The 20,075-nt window shown below is 48.5% G+C and overlaps 1 protein-coding gene across 1 annotated transcript in view; it reads right to left on the bottom strand.

Annotated features, from left to right (window-relative positions):
* Scn8a (sodium voltage-gated channel alpha subunit 8) overlaps positions 1-20,075 on the bottom strand; it is a 101,253-nt gene that overhangs the window by 19,958 nt on the left and 61,220 nt on the right. The window contains exons 13-19 of the mRNA XM_052161249.1: positions 15,965-16,203; positions 13,030-13,203; positions 10,711-11,067; positions 8,020-8,490; positions 7,540-7,657; positions 6,895-7,049; positions 3,515-3,688 (exon numbers count right to left, since the gene is read on the bottom strand). Coding sequence (XP_052017209.1) covers positions 3,515-3,688; positions 6,895-7,049; positions 7,540-7,657; positions 8,020-8,490; positions 10,711-11,067; positions 13,030-13,203; positions 15,965-16,203 — 1,688 coding nt within the window. The remainder of the gene's footprint in view (positions 1-3,514; positions 3,689-6,894; positions 7,050-7,539; positions 7,658-8,019; positions 8,491-10,710; positions 11,068-13,029; positions 13,204-15,964; positions 16,204-20,075) is intronic.

The raw sequence follows: 20,075 nt of genomic DNA on the forward strand, positions 1-20,075 counted from the left end.
TATATGAAGCTATTTCTTAGATACTCTTGGTAGAGCAAGCCAACAATTTAATTAAAAATTATCTTTGAGGTATATGTTCATATGTGTGTGGGTACATGCATGCAAGGCTGGAGATGTCTTAACATCCCTCTGGAGCAGCAGTCACACGGGTGATGGAAACTGAACATGTGTCCTCAGAGACAGCAGTACACACTTTTAATTGCTGAGCTATCTCTCCCACCTGCAAGCCAACTCTTAACACCAAGTAGTTTGGAACTACCCAGTTAGTGAGGTCTTAATGGGAACATCTTACACTCAATTATCCCGTTTGAATCAGGATGCCCAGCTCAAAGTCCTAACCCTAAATGCTGTGAAGCCTTGGCAGGTATAGACTGCAAAACTTGAAACTTTGAGTGTCCTGAGACCCCACACAAAAGAGGAGGACCCTGGCTCTGAGGGGTGGCAACTTTACTAATAACAGTGTAGTGGGAGGAAGGGTAGATGGGGTACAGAAGCCAATTAAGAGGCTGGCCCTAAAACCACCAAGAGATGGCCTGCCTGGCTGTTCAACTGAGCCAAGATCTACAAAGGGAGGACCAGCAAGGCTCTGGACTGTCCCCTCAGTAGCTGACTGCTCTGTTATAGACTCTCCAGGCTAAACCCTTACTGGACATAATGAAAACACCTGGTCACGGAATCAAACCTAAAAGAAAAAAAAAGAGTTAAAGAGACAAAATTCAACCACACAGACACAGAAGGCTGGGTGCACTTCTCCACAGAGGGAATGTATTAGCAGCTTGGGGTCAGCCTGAGGTGCCGGCACCTGCACGGTCCCATTCCTGAACACAACTACCGAGCCAGCCCCTGCAAGCAGTGGGAAATGTTCCTTGGAGAAAGACTGTGAAAGTATTTCACAAGGTGCAAAGACCTGAGGAGGAAAAAAAAAAAGCAAGGAAAAATGAATCTGTCTCAGGGCAACAGGCGTGGTGACAAACTCATTGTGATAGGGAGTCACCCGTGGATGAGATGGGAGAGGAGAGGATGCAGATGATGTGCTAAGCTAGTTACACCTAAAAGCTTTACACTGCCCACAGAACAAACTAGATGCATTCCTCTGATGGACGCACACATTCTTGGCAGGTCTAGCTGTGTGGGTACCAGTCAATGACTATTTTCCACCCACAATTTAAAAGTGTCAATCTAGGACCCATCATTACAGAGTAGGGTACCCCTATACAGGAGGCTGTGACTCTGTATATGGGTCTCAGCTCTCAGGCTAAGAGAGAAGCAGTCATGTTTGATATCATGGATATTCAATAAATATCAGACACATGAATAACTAGATGGAGGCGAGAGGTCAAACAGTGTGGTTCTTTCTCATACACTGTGTTACCTTGGCATAGAGCTAGGTTAGAACTGCTGTAGAAGCTGGTACAAGCTCCCCAGAGCTGGGGCCAGCTGCCTTGTCTTCCTGGGAGTCCTTATGAACTAAGGCAGTTCAATACAGAGTCCAGTATTCAATTCATGTTCATTACCAACGACTGGTATAGAGCCGTCTTCAGAGCTAATGTGGGACCTGGAGCTGTAATAATAATCCAGTACCTTCTGAAAGCTGGAGGAACTGATGGGTTATAGTCAATTAGCAATCTTACTGCTGAGTAAGTGGTGGCCATCTTACTGCTAAATAAGTGGTGGACTGGGTTCAGGTACATGTGACATGCCTGACTGTATCCTTGAATCTCAGCCCAGAGATGAAGTGGTTCAGGTTGGGGTTGACCATGGAAGAAAGGGAAGTGTTGTTCCAGACGACAGTTGTTCTTGGAAAGCTAGACTGTGGTACAGGACCTATCTGGCTGTGTCCTCATTAAGTCTGAGAGAGGAGGGGCTTGTGTGGGCCTCTTCCTGAGTCCAGGTGCCCCGAGAGCTACTGTGCATGTCGTCTCCTCTAGGAAGAGAGACAGCTAGTTTTAGGTGTCATCCCATATTCTTCCCCACAGCTGGAATCCATAGCTGCTTAAGTGTCTAGGTTTGTTAACTGCAAGGACCACCCCCTTTCCTTGGAGTTTGTTAGCCTGACTATACCTGGAGTTAAAAACCCCAAACACAGAGGGTACACCTGTGAGGGGTTTCTGCTTAATTTGAAGGAAAGATTCACTTCTAATATGGATCTTTAAGGTGGAAAGGCACACCTTCAATCCAGAGCTTTTGAGGTAGGAAGAATGTCCTCTATCCTGGGCCACGCCTTGTGCTGGGAGCCTAGATAAGGACATGGAGGAGGGAAGATTTGCTTTTGGCCTGCTTGTGTTCACCTCACTAGCAAGTCCATTCCTTCCCTGGCATCAGAGCCTGGTTCTTCGGGATTCTGGGGGACACTGAAGACCAGCTGAGATGTCCAGCCTTGTGGACTGGACAGTGACTGGATTCTTGGGCTTTCTGTTCATAGGCAGCTATTGCTGGACTAGGTGTACCACAGCCTGTAAGTCATTAAAATAAATTCTTTCTATCATCTATCTATCTATCATCTGTCTGTCTGTCTATATTCACTCTGTAAGTTCTGTCGGTCTAGACAACCCTGACGAATACTCCTAGCTTCCTGTAATAGGAGAGGACGAGGCAATGCCAGCCCCTGGAAGCGGTCACTAACCATAGAGGCTGAAGAGAGCTCGGAAGAAGTCATTGCTGGTACAATCCTGAAAGATCTTCCAACTGATCTGTCCTAGAGTCCATAGGTATTCTAAAGGCAAATCACCACACAGCCCACGAAGCCTCTTCAAAACACACCCACCCAGTCTCCAGCCTCTATGTCCTTCATGACGGTCCCCAGATGATTCTCTGAAGCCTTGGTCCTGTGAGTCTCACACACCCTTTCTTTAGATGAAGCAAGAGAAAAGTTTTACTATAGGAAGCAGAAGACAGTCATGGTTAGTGCCAGTGGGCTGAGAATCAGCTGCTGCTGCTGCTTCCAACCTGAAAATATAATGCTGGAGTTTGAGGTCACGGAGCTGTGGACAGGGTCATACAGCCTGGAGGACAAAAGTTGTCATTTGGTGATCACAGCAGAAAAATCTCAGACTCTTCTTCCCAGAAGAAGTGACTTGACTGGCACACCTAGAATGTATTCATGGCATGGACAGGAGCAACAGACCCCACCCCCAATCCCTCCACCCCACCGCATCCCCAGACCCCACATCTCATTCCTGGAACCCACTTTATCCATATACCCCACCTCATGCCCACACCCACCTCATCTCAGAATCCCATCTCATTGTAGCAGAAAGGGGATGTCCTCCTGTCACAGAGCAAGAACCTTCCTCTGTCCAGGCTAAAGACAGGGGACTTTCTGAATCTAAATAAGCCAGGCCCAGTGGACAGGCCAGGACAGGCTCTGGGGCAATGCAGGGTCTTCAAAGGTCCTGTTCTCCAAAGAAGAACTATCATAAGAGGACCTTCACCCAAGCCTGCAGGTATACACCTATTGCTAAGCTAGCCCCAGCTCCTGCTACAAAGGACAAGGAATGGATAACTGGATACCTACAGCCACAATGAGGAAGTCCAACCAGCACCAGGCATTGGTGAAGAACTTGACGAAGCCATAGGCTGTCCATTTGAGCAACATCTCCAGGATGAAGATGTAGGTGAAGACCTTGTCCGCATACTCCAGGATGGTACGGATGGTCTTCCTCTGCTCAATGTAGATGTCCTCAAAGGCCTGAAAGAGATGCAAGGGCTGCTGACTCGTGGGAGTGCGCCAGCATCGCAGCTGCTCCTACAGGTGCCCGCCATCAGCTTCCTGCTCCTCCACTCTGCCCCTGGCTTCCCCTCCTTGCTCTTTAGTGATGCTGGGGATTGAACCCAGGGCTGGAAGTATGGAGAGTAACCACCGGGTCCAGGAGAGTGTTTTACTAAGAAATAATTTACATCCCATATTAAATGTCTAATTCAATGGCTTTTAGGATATCCATCACATAAATTTATAACATTTTCATTATCCACCAAAAGAACTTACATATCTTCTGGACTCCTCATCCTGTTGGTCCTCAGTATACTAATCTGCCTTTTTGGGGCATTTCATACAAGTAAGATGATCCAATAGATGTTTTCTTTGTCCTGGCCGCTTATTTTTATATAAAAAGTATTTTCTTTTCAATCACATGTCTGTGTGTCTCTGTGTGTGTTTGGGTAAGGGTTATGTGTGCAGGAAGTACAGGTGCCCATGGATGGTATGTTGAGTTGCCTGTACCTGGAATTAGAGGTAGTTGTGGACCACCTGATATGGGTGCTAGGAACTAAACTCAGGTCCTCTGAAGAGCAGCATGTACTCTTAACAGCTGAGCCACATCCATCCCTGAAGCCTGGCATCTCAACGTTCTCAATCTCTGCACACTGCGGTGTGTGTGGGTAATTCACTCTTTAAGTAGGTACACGACTCTAAGGTATGGACATATGGCATTTTGTTTACCTATCATTACCTGATGAAAACTGGGGTGTTTCTACTTTTAATGCAGTATAAATAATTCTGCTACGAGTATTTGTGTTTTACTGGTAATGCCTGTTCCTTCAGGGCATGTGATTAGGCACTTGCTGCAAAGTCCTTAGCATTTGGAGGAACTGGGGACTGTTTCCCAGTGTGGCTGCAGGACTTTACACTCATCAGGAGGGTGTGAGCTCCAGTTGCTCACACTCTGCCCATTGTTTGTCAGACTTGACAAGACCCTTCTGTTAGCTCCTCCATGCCACAGATATGAGAGGGGGCGCCAGGGGTGGGGTGGGGTCTTCGGGGTAGAAATCCATAGTACAGTTCTCTCTATGGAACTCACAAAGGAGGTGGGCCCTCCTACTGCACGATGGTGGACTATGTAGCTGTGGTGCCCGAAGGAAGCGTGATGGTTACCTGTGACTGGGAGAGTAAGGCACACCTGTGGGTGTGTCAGTGAGAGCAGTTCCAGGGGAGACCAAAAGGATGGTTGATGGGTTCACAATCGGAATGGCTTACTGGGTGATGGCAGAACATCACATTCAGTTGGATGAAGCAGCCCCTGGGAGCTTGGGGGTGCTACTTTGGCCTGACTCCTTGTCCTTGCTTCTTGTCCACCGTGAGGTAAACTGTGTCCCCTCCACATGCCCTTGCTGTTGAGGCCTTCTTCTTCCACAGCCTCAGAAATGAGGAGGAGCCAAGCACTAAGGCTTCTGGGAGGAGAAGCCAAAGGAAGCTTCTCTGTTAGACATTTTGTCACAGAGACACGAAAGGTCCCTGTGCAGGAGATGCCTGCATGAGGGAAGTGCCACAGAGGTGGCGAGCAGCGAGGCGTCAAGAAGCACAGACTTTGAAGTCCCAAAGGGACAATAGGTCCTTTACAACCCCATCTCCCAAAATGGACGGCTGGGGATGGAGCTCATGGGTAGCAGGCTTAACCAGCATGTGCAGGGCCCTGGTGTGGATCCCAGCACATCAAAAGAAGAAGAAAAGGTGTACAGCCATCAGCTGTGCCATCTCAGTTCATGAGTGAACAGGGCAGACATAAGTCTTGGGACCTGAGACCCTTCTCACAAACTTGGCACAGGTGTTTATTTAATGAAAACCAGCAACAGCTTCACCTTAAGGCAGAGCTCTGGTTAGAAATCTATTCTGTAAGTAAATCTGAGATGCCAAGGATGGTCTCCCATCGCTGGCCTCCACCCCAGGCTCACTGCGCCTTCCTCTAGGCCTTGCTTGGATGCTGTAGTTATGGCTTCTCTCATTCCTCTCCTTCCTTTTCTTTTCTTTGAAACAGGGTCTCACTGTGTAGCCCTGGCTGTTCTAGAACTTATTTTATAGACCAAACTGTTCTCAAACTCACAGAGACCCACATGCTTCTGCCTCCTGAGTGCTGGATTAAAGGCAGGCACTACTGGGTACATATCTATTAAGTGTACAGGGTCTTCTTGTACTGAGCCAGTATTCACTATTTCAGTCTTCAATGATGAATGAAAATTGCTACAGAAAGCATAAAACCTTTGGGTCCTCACTACTTTATTCTGTGTGGAGACAGGGAAAGGAAGTGGAGGCTGTGGGCAGTCTGTGCCTTGGAGAACAACAGTGATGAACACCACCCCATTTTCCACTGGAGTCTGCTAGGGACCATGTTACTCTTACCCTGGAGCCTCCACAGTAGCTTCAGAAGCACGGTGTGAGTCCTTGTGTGCAACAGGTGACCCAGGACAGGGGGTACAGCCTGGTTCCCCATCTGGTAATCAGTGTCTACCCTGCCATCTTTTGGGCCCCTTGCTTTAATCCTGAGGCTTTCTTTCACAAACCTTTTTCTAGGCCCTCACTAGCTTCTCCTCCTTGGGCCATCACTTCCACACACTGTCCCTTCTCAGCCTCTCTAAAGGGTTCTCTGTGACAATCCGGCTGAATATGGGGCAAATGCCAAGATAATAAGCCAATGAGAGGAAGATTCTGTGTTCAGTTCTGCATGGCTATCTGCTGCTGAGCACTGAGGCCACAGCAGACCTGTATCTCTGAACACTTGCTATGAGGTGGGTTTTCCAGGGCATGGCGGGAGGACTCCATCCCGCCTACCTCAGGAAACAGAAATGAAGAGCAAGCAGTCTGGATGAGAAGAGGGAGACTCACCTCAGGAAGCTGCCTGGGATAGGGCAAAACTGGCAGTGACAGGTTTGTCTTCATGCCCATGCAAAGAGCATTGCAGGTTGGAGGGGGTCATCTTAAGGTCAGATGTGAAGAAGGGTGGATTCCAGACTCAGCACCATATATGCTAGCAGCTCAAAGCACTTGAACAAATTCCAGTTCTTGGAACCTTGGCCTATCTGTCCCTTTAAAGATGCTGGGCGGGAACCTCACCCAGCCTCTGCTTACTGTTTCTTTGTACCCTTCCCCCACCAGCCGCTGGTCATTCTCCCCCCGACTCTCACCAGGGCACCACTGCTGAGCAGAATCATGAAGATGATGAAGGTCTCAAACCAATTGTGCTCCACAATAAGGAAGCAGGTTTTCCGCAGGATCCACCACGACTTGCCTAGTCCTTCCTCGATGTTGACCTGGCAGCACTTGAACCGCTGGACACAACCTGGCACCAATGGGAGACTCAGGTCAGACTGGACGCTTGTGCGGCCTGACTGGTCCCTTTCCAGGCTCCTACTCCACAGTAGGGAGGGTAGCAGCATGAACGTGGTAAGAACCGCTGAGGCTATGCTGCAAGGGTAATAATAAGGTAAGACCTCTAGAATCAGGAAGATTCCTACAAGGAAGCTGTAAGAGGGGCGGGAGCCACAGCGCCCTGCAGAGGCCTTTCTAATGGCAGTCTGGGGCCTGGTGCCAAGAGAAGATGAGCAAGAAAAACTAGAGACTAGAAACTGGTATGTTAGAACTAGGAAGGGAAATGATAAAAACAAACAAAAAATCAACCTGCACCAAAATGGCACCCAGCCACAGCGCCTCCAAGATGGCACCCAGCCACGACGCCTCCAAAAATGGCGCCCAGCCACAGCACCTCCAGCCCCCGTAGCCATGACTGCACAGCACGAAGGTCATGCCCAACCCGTCCTGGCCCCTTTCACCCTCTGTGAAGCAGGCGTCTGGATCCAAGTATTCCTCGGGCTGTTCCACTGGGACTTCTTCCACCTCGGGCTTGATGTCGATGGTACTTCCTTCTGAGGAGCTGGTATCGTCCAGTTTCTAGATACAAAGGGAGAGGACGGTCAGGGAGCTGTGCAGGACCACGACCCCCATCACTCGTACATGACCTCTGCTGGGGGTCACGCACAGACAGACACTAACCACAGGGTCAGGTGGATTAAGAACGGGGACAAACTAAAGGGTTGCCTGCAGCCTCAGACCCGGGTACTCCAGAATGGATGCGACTAACTCTGGGCTAGCCCAGGGAGCTCCGTTCCCAAGGGAAGACCTAGCACGACCCTGGGGCAAGCACGGGGCTGGCTCTCAAAGTGGCTGTTGTAGATCTCTCCCTTAAGCCCACGGCTGAGCCAGTCTTTGGTCCTCACACACAACGTGCGTGGTTTTCTCGGTTGGGACCTTACATCTTTGCTGCCTTCGGGGTCCGACTCGCTGCTAACATCCTCTGTGTTGAGGTTCTCAAAATCAGACTCGCCCACGGCGATGGGCACCCGGACGGTCAGGTTTGGGTTATTAATGAAGGACATGTGGTCCTCATCGATGATGTACTTCTCCACGCTGCTGCCGATGCCGCTGGTGGTTCCGTTCCCGTTTTTCTGGAAGTCACCGTTCCTGTGAATGTCCACACCCGTGTGGTTGGCGATGCAGTTGGCCTTCTTCTCATACAGCTCGTCTAGGGGTTTCACTTCATCCGCCTCTCGTTGCTTAAAGTGCGCCTGCATGAAGGCATGCACCTTCACTTTGGTCCAGGCCACACCCTTCTTGATCCGGATCACGGAGATCTGCAGGTTGTTCATTTCCCCGTCGTCGTCTGTGGCCGCCAGATTGTCTGCGCTGAAGGAGCTCAGAAGCAAGGCCAGAAATAGGTTCAGCACCTAGAGCAGCAGCGGAAAAAGGAACAAATGTGGAATTGTCTTAGGAAGTTATCCTCTCTCCTCTGGGTTACAAACCGGAAGCCAACAGAGTCACATAGACTGCAAAGGGTTCTGTGCTGTGCTGGCCCCTGTCATATTCATTTTATCTGTCCTTTGAGTGTGTGTGTGTGTGTGTGTTTGCGTGCGCGCAAAAGATGAAACGTCTGACCTTGTGCATGCCAGATGGAAATTTCTTTTGACTTTACTGTAAGTAGTTTTGCATTTTTCCTGGCTTTTCTCTACTTTTATGTTTGTATGACAATGCCCAAAATATGTTAATTTTCTTATGACAAGAAGCAAAGGCTATATTCACCTTGAAAGAAAATTATCCAGAGACAGAAGCAGAACTGCCTGTATGGACGGCTGAGGAGAACTGCCTGTATGGACGGCTGAGGAGAACTGCCTGTGTGGACGGCTGAGGAGAACTGCCTGTGTGGACGGCTGAGGAGAACTGCCTGTATGGACGGCTGAGGAGAACTGCCTGTATGGATGGCTGAGGAGGGCAGGTGAGCGCACAAAGGCTCGTTTCTGGCAGCAGATGTCTCCAAGGACTCGGTGTTAGAAAAACAAAATTAGGTTTCCAGAGCCATACTTTCATAAGCAAACCAAGAAGGCAAAACTGAAATATGTATGCACTTTCCCTCAAGGATGTGTTCTGGAGCATTGGGGACACTTTAATGGCAGAACGTGTGCACAGTATGTGCAAGGCCCTGTAACATTAAAACTCAGCAAAAAAGAATGAGTTATCTCTGCTTTCTTAATGTTTACAAAAATCCCTTTGCTAGGAGCAGGGGCAGAGCCTGTAAACTGGCTACATGTAAAGCTAAGGCAGGACCACAGGAGTCAGGAGTTCAAAGCCTGGCCAGGACAGTACTCTGACCTCAGTGTCTCCTGCAGAGCTAGACGGCAGGAAGTGAGATGCAAGCTTTGTTTAAATCCCCCATTTTACCGTGTTGGACAGTACACACTACTGTTCTGGTCTTATTATGTAGCCCAAACTGGCCTTAAACTCGATCCTGATGCCTAAGCCTCCTGAGCACTGGCATTACAGGAGTGAACCACCCAGGTGGCTGACTGCTGTGGAATGAAGGGGTATAAATGATGACCGAGATCTCAAGGAGTCATTCCTGTTAGCTACATCAGAAGGTTGGGGCAGAGACAGAGATGGGCTGATACAGTTTGGCCAGCTGGAGGCAGCTGGATATCTGGTAACACACACATCTCCTTGGCTTCCTCTGAAGAGACTTTGGTCTGGTGCGGGGCCTGGCCCAACCATATATATATATATATTTTTTTTTTAACTGAATGAACTTTGTGTCACTATGATGCAGGTAATTCTCTGATCATACTATAGAAATGCAAAGATTCAGCCAAGAGATGCTGGGGGTACAGGAATATGTGAAGAAAGAAATATAAAGGCAGGAGGGCAGGAGCTGCCTGCACAAAAGGGGTGGGAGAAGGACCTGGACTTGGGGGAGGTGTGTGGAGAATGCCAGGGATTGCAGATGCATCATGGTGACTGTTTTTATTGTGAGGGAGTCATGGCTGGCTTCAAGGAATGTGTCCAGTGCAAGGAGGCATCTTACAGAAGAAGAATTGGGAGAACAGATATGGGTCTACAGGGACTGTGTGAGCCGCTCTACAGGGACTGTGTGAACTGCTTTATAGGGACGGTGTGAGCTGCTTTCCCTGTTGTCAGGAGCACAAGTTACCCACTGAACACGTGGCAAAGTCTGTGGACATTTCTGGTCATTGAAATTTGGGAGATGCTACCGGTAGCTGGTGGGTAGAGGCCAGGATGGTTCTAAAAGTTCAACCATGCACATGGAGGACAACAAATTTATGGCCTGAAATTTCAATGGTGCCAAGGTGAACAGATGCTGATTTTTCTAGAAAAAGGACCCTTGTTGTAACTGGAAGGACAGACAGACAAACCCCCTGAAGTCTATCATCTGTGCGTGGCCTGAGTTGGCAGGGGAATCCCTTAACCTTACTCTGGCTCGTTCTTTCAGTCATGACCAAGGGTCACTAGGTTATAGAGTGTCATGACTCAGTAGATACTTTGGTAATAAACAGTCATTCCTTCGTTCATGTCTTAAAGCAGATCTTGGCTGAGAAAGAGGTCACCAGAGAAGGAGGTGGAGAAGCCAGACAGACTGAGGCGAAGAAGTTGGTACTAACCACCAGGTTGCCAATGACCATGACCATCATGAAGACAATGAGGCACATGGCCTGGCCGGCCACCTCCATGCAGTCCCACATGGTCTCGATCCACTCCCCACACAGCACTCGGAAGACGATGAGGAAGGAGTGGAAGAAGTCGTGCATGTGCCAGCGCGGCAGCTTGCACTCCTGGTTGATCTTACAGACACACTCCTTGTAGCTCTTCCCAAAGAGCTGCATCCCCACCACAGCAAAGATGAAAACAATGATGGCCAGTACTAGGGTCAGGTTGCCCAGGGCACCCACAGAGTTCCCAATGATCTTGATCAGCATGTTCAGGGTGGGCCAGGACTTGGCCAATTTGAAGACTCGGAGCTAAGGAGACAAACAATAAAAATGAAATGATAATCCACTACCTCACCACATTGCTGAAAAAGAAAACATGCAGAATTAGAAAGTTTGGCTTAAACTTATTTATCACCCTTAGGAAATTCTCAGAACTTCCTGATCATGTCTCAGACTATAAGCGATTGAACTGAGTTATGGATAAGAGAAAACTGATGAATTTCAGAAACTGAATGAAAAGTTTAAGTCCAGGACCCAAGGACCCACCCTTGGATCTTTACATCACTGAGTCAGAACACAGCCATTTCTGATTAGACTCTTGCGTTCCCAAAGAGATGAACTGGCAAGGGGCGTGCAATCTATAGGAGACTCTAAGGACTGTGGAATAACACATCTGTTACCTCAAAAAGCATGCATTAGAAAATGCTAAGGATTTCCTTTTGCTTGCCAACAACTAACCAATGGCTGATATGAAAATGTGAGGTGTTCAGAATAATTTGGGGCAAGGAGAGGCAGTTCCACATGCGGGAAACATCTGTGGAAGGGGCAACCAATGTTAATAATTCAGAAAACGTAGATTTTGGTGTCTGTCAGTCATAAGTGTTTATATTCTATAATAATCGCAAGGTCCTGGCAAACAGGTTGAGAATCGTGATGCACAAAGCCAGGGTGTGTTGGCCAATGTAAGAATAACACTTCTGCCATGAAGTATCAGAGTCAGGTGCCACATGTTATATAGACATTTTGGTAGATGTCAACAGTAGTAATTTGTGCTGACTGGAGTTGTAGGCATGATCTGAAAACTTGCGTCACGGGGCGCCATTTTGGATCACTCACAGTTATCCCTGCCTGGCTTAAGCTATTCAAAATATTAGTTTTCAGGATTTTTCTCTCGCTTAACCCTTTCTCTTACAGTTGAGATAAAACTAGGTTTTAAAAAGTCAACTATTGGGGGTGGCTGGAGAGATGGCTCAGGGATTAAGAGAACCAGAACTCCAGTTCAATTCCCAGAATCCACGTGGCAACTCACAACCACCTGTTGTTCTAGTTCCAAAGGACCCAGTGCCTTCTTCTGGTCTCAAGGACTGCATGCAGTGCGCAGACATCCAGGCAAAAAAACACCCACACACATAAAGCAAAAAATATAAATCTCAAAAAAAAAAAAAAATCAACCGCAGACTGGATCATAGCCAGCCACTTCAGCGAGGTGCCTCGCGTGCAGTGTCTTATGAGCGCCAGCCAGTTCTTTCCTCAGGAAGCTGACCGTCTCCATGAGAAACCCGCAGCTGTTGCCCTGACTCAGAGAAGAACTAGCTGAGCAAGATCATTCGGTGGCTCCAGGTGCCAGTCACATCTGTGCTTACTGTGGCTTCTCCAGAATTATTGACCAATTTAAGCATTTCCTTATACAAAGAAGTTAATGCAATGACGTTAATCACTAATAACACAGAAAAAGAAGTCAATGTTCAATGACTAGTTTAAATATAATTTAATAAAACATCTTCCTTGCAATTATTGGAAGGGGGTACTATACCGAAGAAATGAAGAAAGCCATCTTTAAGCACTCTCTTTACTTTGGGGAGGTACTCAGAGAAACAACCGGAGGAGCCAATCAAATGACCTCAGGGGAGAAACAACCCGAGGAGCCAATCAAAAGACCTTAGGGGAGGTACTCGGAGAAACAACCCGAGGAGCCAATCAAATGACCCCAGAAGGCCCTGGGAAGCCTTCACCTTCTGAAGTCATCATTATTTTCTAAGGAACCTCTCAAGAACTAGCTTCTTTGACTTATTGACTTCTCAAACCCTAACTTTTTACACCTTCTTACATTGGGCAGAAAAGGTTTCGAGATTTTAGTGGAGAGGTCAACTAATTGGCTAACCGCAGCGAGGCAGGTGCACTGCAGGAGACGCCCTAAGTTATTTTATATGAAGTGCTGTCTAGCAGTTGTAAGACAGAAACGCGCAGAGAAATTGGAGGAATCTGGAATACCAGTCGGAAAGACCGCAGCACTGAGAGCCCCTCCACGTCTGCGAGGCCCAGCTCCATTAAACTGAGGGAGACAATAAATCCGTCAAAAATGTTCCAGCCTTCTTGGAAATAATAGTAGGGATCCATGGCTATGAGCTTCAGGAACATTTCCGCCGTGAAGATCCCAGTGAACACCTGAAGAAGTGGAGGCAGGAGGTAAGGAGGGGACACCGGAAGGAACACACCTTGTCATCTCTTTTAATACAACACACCCACGAATCAAGAGCCAGCTTTGGCCTCTGTGCGGCAGGCCATCAGCACCTGGGCGTCCCATGGGTACCCCATATGATACAGGACAGGCTCCTTTTTGTTTGAAGTTCTCATCCCCAGTACTTCAACCTCTGTCGCCACTCAGTTCATATTGGGTGGCACGCGATTAAGAAATAATCTAAGCAATGTGAACAGGCTAGAAGGCCACCACCTTTTAAAGGCTGGCAGGCATCTGGTGGTCTAATTTTATGCGGGAGTGATTATAATCAGCAACAGTGTATCCATATTTCAGAGTTAGCTAGAGTAGCTAACTCTGATGGTTATAGCAAAGAAAGGTAAGTGTTGGAAGTGTCAGATTTGTTAATTGCTCTGAAGTAATCGCTGTACAGTGTGTACATGTATTGAAATAATAGCCGCACCCTATAAACACACACAAGTATCCATCAATTAATAGGAAGTAACACTTGTAAAATAATTGTTCACAATATACTCTAGTTTTAGATATATATACATGTATATATATATATATAACCAGAACTAGTCATATGATACAGTTTAAGTGATAAAAGCAATCATGTATTGGCCAAAGTGTACAAAGCTGTAAGAAAGTACTCAGTCTCCTGCTTTGAATATAATTACCATTTTCTATGATCTCTTTCTAAGTTTTGAAATGCATATATATATCACAATACAGCGTATCTTGGGCCCAATTTCCCAACTGTCGCAAGTCTATCTCAGCTGTTGCATGGGCTTCCTGATCCATTCTGTGGCCCATTACTGTTCCATTGGATGAAACTTTCTCAAGAAACTCCCTCACCATGGGACACTTGGTGTCTCCTTCTGACCTCTCAGAATAACAGCCAATTCATCTGTAGCATGTTGTATGCAAGAACTACTCCCTTCTCCTCTGCTTCTTATGCCCCACAGAGCACTGTGCATTTCCTGGGTCTGTCCCTATCCCACAGGCCTTAGGAAAGTAACACACTGGAAAAATGCCAATTACAGGACAGAGGCTTGAAGGCCAGTATCTCAGAGCAGGATACCCACAATCCCTCAGTGTGCGTTACCCACATATGACTCTTACTATTACTTTTCTCTTTTTTAGCCATGATTGTCCTGGACATCTTTCAGTAGACCAGACTGTCTTTGAACTTGGAGATCTGCCTGCTTCTGCTTCCCAAGTACTAGGATTAAAAGTGTGCACCGCTGCCTAGTTGATTATTACATTTTTACAGAGAACTTTTTCGCAACAGTATTATAATCCACAAGGAGGGGCTGGTTCCTGCTCTTGGGGCTAAGCAGGGCATCTCTGCGGAAGTGCTTCCCATCACCAGAAGCCAGTTCTCAAGAAGAAGTGAGACTACCACGCAGATGAACAGCATGGCTATCAGAGCCAGGAGGCGGGGCTTCTATCCACTATGGAGGGGCTACTAGAAGTGGGCTAAGATTTGCCGTGGAGAGCTACCCTACACTGACACCAAGAGCCAAGCGGGGTGGGAATATATCCACTCTGAGGGGTGAAGAGGGGCTGGCGGAGAAGGGGAGCTCAAGCAGGGTAAAGACAGCATGTCATCAGGGAGGATGTGCGTAAGGAAGAGCGCCCCTGCAGCAGGAGGCCCCGTGTAAGGTAGGGAAGGTGCCCCCGTAGAGAAGTGGCCCATTCTGAGAGAATGAGAGGGTGAGGATGTGGTCTGGTTTGAGCCAGGTGGAAGTGAGTGTCTGGGTAGTGGTACACAGATGGGTGACACGGTGTGAGGAGTCATGGTCTAAGTGGGGCGAACAGAGCTTCCGTGCTAGAGAAAGCCGATGGGGTGCGGGAGCGTGTGAGACGTGTCCAGGTGGGCTCGAATGATTCCTCAAGAGTCAATCGGGGCACACATGCAGGTGTGGAGGGAGGCCTGTGCAGGCTGTCAGTCTTGGAAGTACGAAGGACTTTCCACGGGGGCGGGGGTAGAGGTCGGAATGCTAACGGGCTGGTGGTAGGTACCACGCATGTGCCGAAGCACCCAGCATCTGGTACTGGAGCTGACGCCTGGGTCCCAACCATCAGAACCCAACAATTTCTCATCTTTCCACTAAAAAAGGAAAACATAACCCAAAGTCATGACTTCTTGATGTTTTAAAACTTCATATTTTTATCTTCTAAATAATATAATTAGATATATGACTTAACATTACAAGAAACTTGGCAGGGATCAGCTAATAGCAGAAACTGGAAGATGGCCCAGAAGCTGGCTCAGAGGGGAAAGCAGTTTGGAATTAACGTTCCTCATAAATAGCAGCATATGGGAGGTACGATCCCACAGGACAGGCAGTGTAGGGTGCTCTGTGCACCACGGGAACCCCTTCTTTTAAGGGGGTGTTACCTAAGGGTGGCAGGGAAAGAGGGCACGGGGATGAGCACGAGAAACAGATGAGGGGTTCTTTGAAACCAGCCCGCTGTCCTGTCCCCCACTCTGCCACTGTGGCTGGCTTCCTGCCAACAGCTCTAAGCTGTGTCTTCAGAGCTCTGCAGAGAAGACGCAGCTGAGGTGCGCGGCCGCTAGCGGAAGCGCGGGCACCAGGGCACGTGGACGCCCTTGTCTCCAATTAACCATCACTTCTTTGTTAACTAAATTCCAGTTTCCCCGCCAGGAAAAGCCCCACAACGGAACCGCATTCCCTCAAAGATCCTGCCCAGTCTTACCAGGTTTCCCACGGCCAAGACATGTTCGAATTGTGGCGTCATGGGGTGGTGCTCCATTGCCATAAATAGTGTATTCAGAACAATGCAGATGGTTATGGCTAAGTCTACGAAAGGGTCCATGACGATCAAGTTCACGATCTCCTTCAGTTTTATCCAGTAGGGATGACACTCCCAGATGAGGAAAGTGTTAGCGAACTTATACCAGCACGGTGGGCACTTTCTCTGAGACTCTTCCAGCTCTGGAGTGAGCAAGGAACAAAGAGAGCCTTCACTATAGTGCAGTGGTTCTCAACCTGTGGGCCGTGACCCCTGGGGGAGTGACCGACCCTCTCATGGGGGTCGCCTAAGACCAGTGGAAAACACAGAGATTCACATTACAATTCATAACTAGCAAAATTACAGTTATGAAGTAGCAATGAAAATTTTATGGTTGAGGGTTACCACAAATGAGGAGCTGTGTTAAAGGGAAGGAAGGGTAAGAGTCACTGGTACAGAGAGAAAAGAGGATACAGAGTATCTTCCTCTGGACAGGTGGTTGGTTGTCCTTATTAAACCTGTGACTTACAGGGTGCTTGTCTGCCGGCCCTCCTCAGGTCCCCTTCATATTAAGATAAAAGGGAAAGTCCCTTCCCTATAATACCAGGTCAGATACTTGCTATTAACTGTGGAACCATGAAAAAGGTTAAGCCACATTTTTTGGGGGGGGGTGGTAAGAATGAAACAAAATTTTCAGGGCATTTTACCTGAGTTCAGATCCCCACCACCCAAGTAAAAGCTGAGCACAGCCGTGCAGGTCTGGGCAGATCCCTGGAGCTTGCTGGTAGCCAGCCAAGCCTCCTTACCTCTGGCCTTCATGTGCACAAATGTGTACCTGCACACACTCTAACACACGCACACACACAAGTAAACAAGCTAAAATATCTACCCAGTGCCTCGGAACTTAGCAGAGAGTGGGTGCTCTGGAGAGTGTATCTGGCAGAAATGCCTTCTCCATCAGCAGGTACTGACAGACACCACTCTCGGAGCGCAGAGCAGTGTCCCACCTTCAGTGAGGCTGCAACCTGTAACTGAGGTAGCTGCTGCCCAGGTTGCGCCCTCTCCTCTCTCTCTTCCCATTCCTACTCCCGGCCCCTCCTTCTCTTCTTGTAGCTTCTCTCTCCACCCCTCCATACTTCCTTTTTCCCTTCCTTTACTTCATCTTATTCCCATCTCTCTTAAGAGAAGGCTTCTCAGTCACCTCAGGTGCCCACACATGAAGGTCAGCTGGGAGCTGCTCTGAGGTGCAGCGAGGGAGGAGCTTGCAGCCTGGTCCAAGACACGCGTGCCCTCCTTCCCAGGCCCTCCCTCAGGCCTGCCCTCAGAACTGTGGACTCTCAGCACTGAGCACACATTGACTAAATAGTTTCTCGGATTATGCAGGAAGCCAAAATGAAAGAGAATGATTAGATGGCTAAGGCAGAGAGCTGCCCAGCTTGTGGCCACACCAACCCTGGTACAAGGCTTGCCTCAAGTTACAGGAAATGAAACAGCTGGGACTCCAAAGCTGCAAGTGAAGAGGCTCTTCAAGGAGCTGAACCTGCACCCTCTGCCTCTTGCCCTCTTGGTCTCTTGCCTTCTTGCTCCCTCTCTGTCCCCTCCCTTCCCCACACCCTCCCCCCTTGTGCTCATGGCCAGCCTCTGCGCTGCTGCTTCTCTACTCTGTCCTTCTCTGCCTCTACTACCCTCTTAACTCCCCTCCCCATGCCATAAACCCACCCATCTACCCACCCCTCCATCTAAACTTAAAAATCTTTCAGAACATCCTTAGGAGCAGGAAGTGGGTCCACAGGACTTCAACCCCAGTGACACCGATAAAAATAAAATCCTCCCCAAAGCTGGGCACTCCTGTAAACTTAGCACACAGGAGACTGGTATATAAATTTGAGGCTAGCTTGGACTGCATAACAAGTCCTGATTTATAAAAGCAAAACTCATCATCAATCAAATAAATAAATATATAAAAACAAAATACACAAAAATTTCTAATGCTTCCCCTAGAATGGGATGTCAACCAGCCCGCGTCCCCTTCACCTGCCAGCTGGCTGTGGCCCATGGCGATGACTTTATTTTAGGGAGGGGGTGGTTTGGGTTGGGTATCTGACTGGCTTTCTGGTTGCTAAGAAAATGGTTGCCTTGGTTTTCAGACTGAAGGGCCCCAGTGAGAGCCACGTGGGAGTCTGCGTGGGAAAGTAAGTCTGTGAAGAGAATTCGCCTCAGCCTCTTTCCCGCAGAACTCCCTCCTTTCTCAAGGTAAATTTAGTTTTCATCCCCGAAAAAGAAAAATGAAAAGGTTCTCTTATTTCCATAAATTCTTACAGCGCATATTTGGAAATTCGGTTCCGTTCCTTTTTTTTACCTCCTCCCTTCTCCAAATGTCTGCGGCTTAGCGGTTCTGCTGGGGAAGATGAAGCCCTGACTGTTCACATCTGAGAGGTGACAGGGTTGCCACACCTTATGCTGCACTAGTCTCCTTGGCAGACAGCAATGTGGTCTCTACCACTGGGCCACCCGGAGGGTCCCTGCAGGCTATTTCCTATCCTTGAGCTGGGGAGAGCCCCAGAGAGGTCAGTGCCACAGAGAGCACGATGAGCTGGGAGGCGAAGGGCCTCATCTCGGTGGATACGAGGTTTCAGGATCCTTGGCTCAATTGGAGGCCTGCTAGTTTCTTTTTATTTATTAAATTTTTGGAGATGGGGTCTCATTATGCTGCCTCATGGGTTCATTGGGTCTTCCTCTTGGTTTTCGTAGTGGCAGATACACATCGTACCTGATATTTTTACGGGCTCTCTGCTGTGACGGGCCAGCCCCACAGGCCTCCATGGCAAGGCGCTGGGTGCGGGGAATGAGCTGAGATAAGGGGGTGAGTGTTTGGGGGTCTGTGGTCTTTCTCCTGCCTTGCTTCTGGGTATGTTTTGAGGGGTTGCCGCACGAGTCAGTCTCAGGAGTACTGTGCGCCCTCAGCCCACCAAGACAGTGACTTTGAGGGACCAAAGGGTTTATGGCAAGAGTTTGACTCAAAAACTTCCAGCAGTTTTCCGCCAGGCATTGGCCAGCCGGGCAGGAAAGAGCGCCCACCGCCTCGGCGCTTTCCAGCAGCAGGGACTGGAAGGACGCTTGCTCGCTCGAGGGGCAGCAGGGACTGGAAGGACGCTCGCTCGCTCGCTCGCTCGAGGGGCAGCAGGCAGTGGCCTTTCCTCCCGAGGAAATCAGAACTGTGGCAGCAGCGCTAAAGCTCCGCCTCTTTCTCCATGCTCTCTTCCTCAGCTTTACTGCGCTGAGGAAGGTGAGGCCGCACTCATCCACCTCCATCCGACCCAGTGCTGACACATCCCAGAGCCCATGGCACTGCTAGCTGGGGATTTGTCAGAGTCTACCGGACACTGCTGAGAACGTTTTCTACGGGGTGCAGCGGGGAGTCACAGATGTTTTTTTCTTATTCCAAACAGGAGTCTAGAATTCTCCATTACAGTATCTAAATCTTTAGGTAGGCAAGAGTCTGTGTCTTGGGTTCAAAAGCAATTATTTAAGTCTTTGGATTAAAAGGACATCAGACCTTCCCAGTTACAAGTCTTGGAAGCAGGATAATTACTCGTTAATGTTCCAGATGCCCAAGCAGTAAGCAGAGCCAGGGCTGTGGTTAGAACCAGTGACTCTTTGTCAGTGTCTTTAATCCACTCACACTAATCAGTTGCAGTCATTCACTGCTCTTTGCTTATAGCAGTCCCAGTGCGTCAGCTTCAATTAAAGGAGTCAGGACAAGGCACAGGACAGGAGGGTGTGTGGTGGGACAGGTGCTGGCTATGGGTGTAGTCCAGCCTACCGACAGACAAGTGCTGGATCCGCTTTCTTCCTGAGGAAACAATTACAACTACGCCATCTCCACCCCAAGCGCTTCTGTCGTGTGTGTGTGTGTGTGGTGTGTAAGTTTGTATAAGTGTGCAAGTATGTTTATGTATGTATGTGTTTGAGTGTGTGCATGTGTGAGTATGTGTGAGTGTTTTAGTGTGTGCGTGTGTGAGTATGTGTATGTGAGTGTTTATGTGTTTGAGTGTGTATGTGTATGTGTGCATAT

This window comes from Apodemus sylvaticus, chromosome 17, assembly GCF_947179515.1.
Source record: "Apodemus sylvaticus chromosome 17, mApoSyl1.1, whole genome shotgun sequence".
In the NCBI taxonomy this organism is placed as follows: Eukaryota; Metazoa; Chordata; class Mammalia; order Rodentia; family Muridae; genus Apodemus; species Apodemus sylvaticus.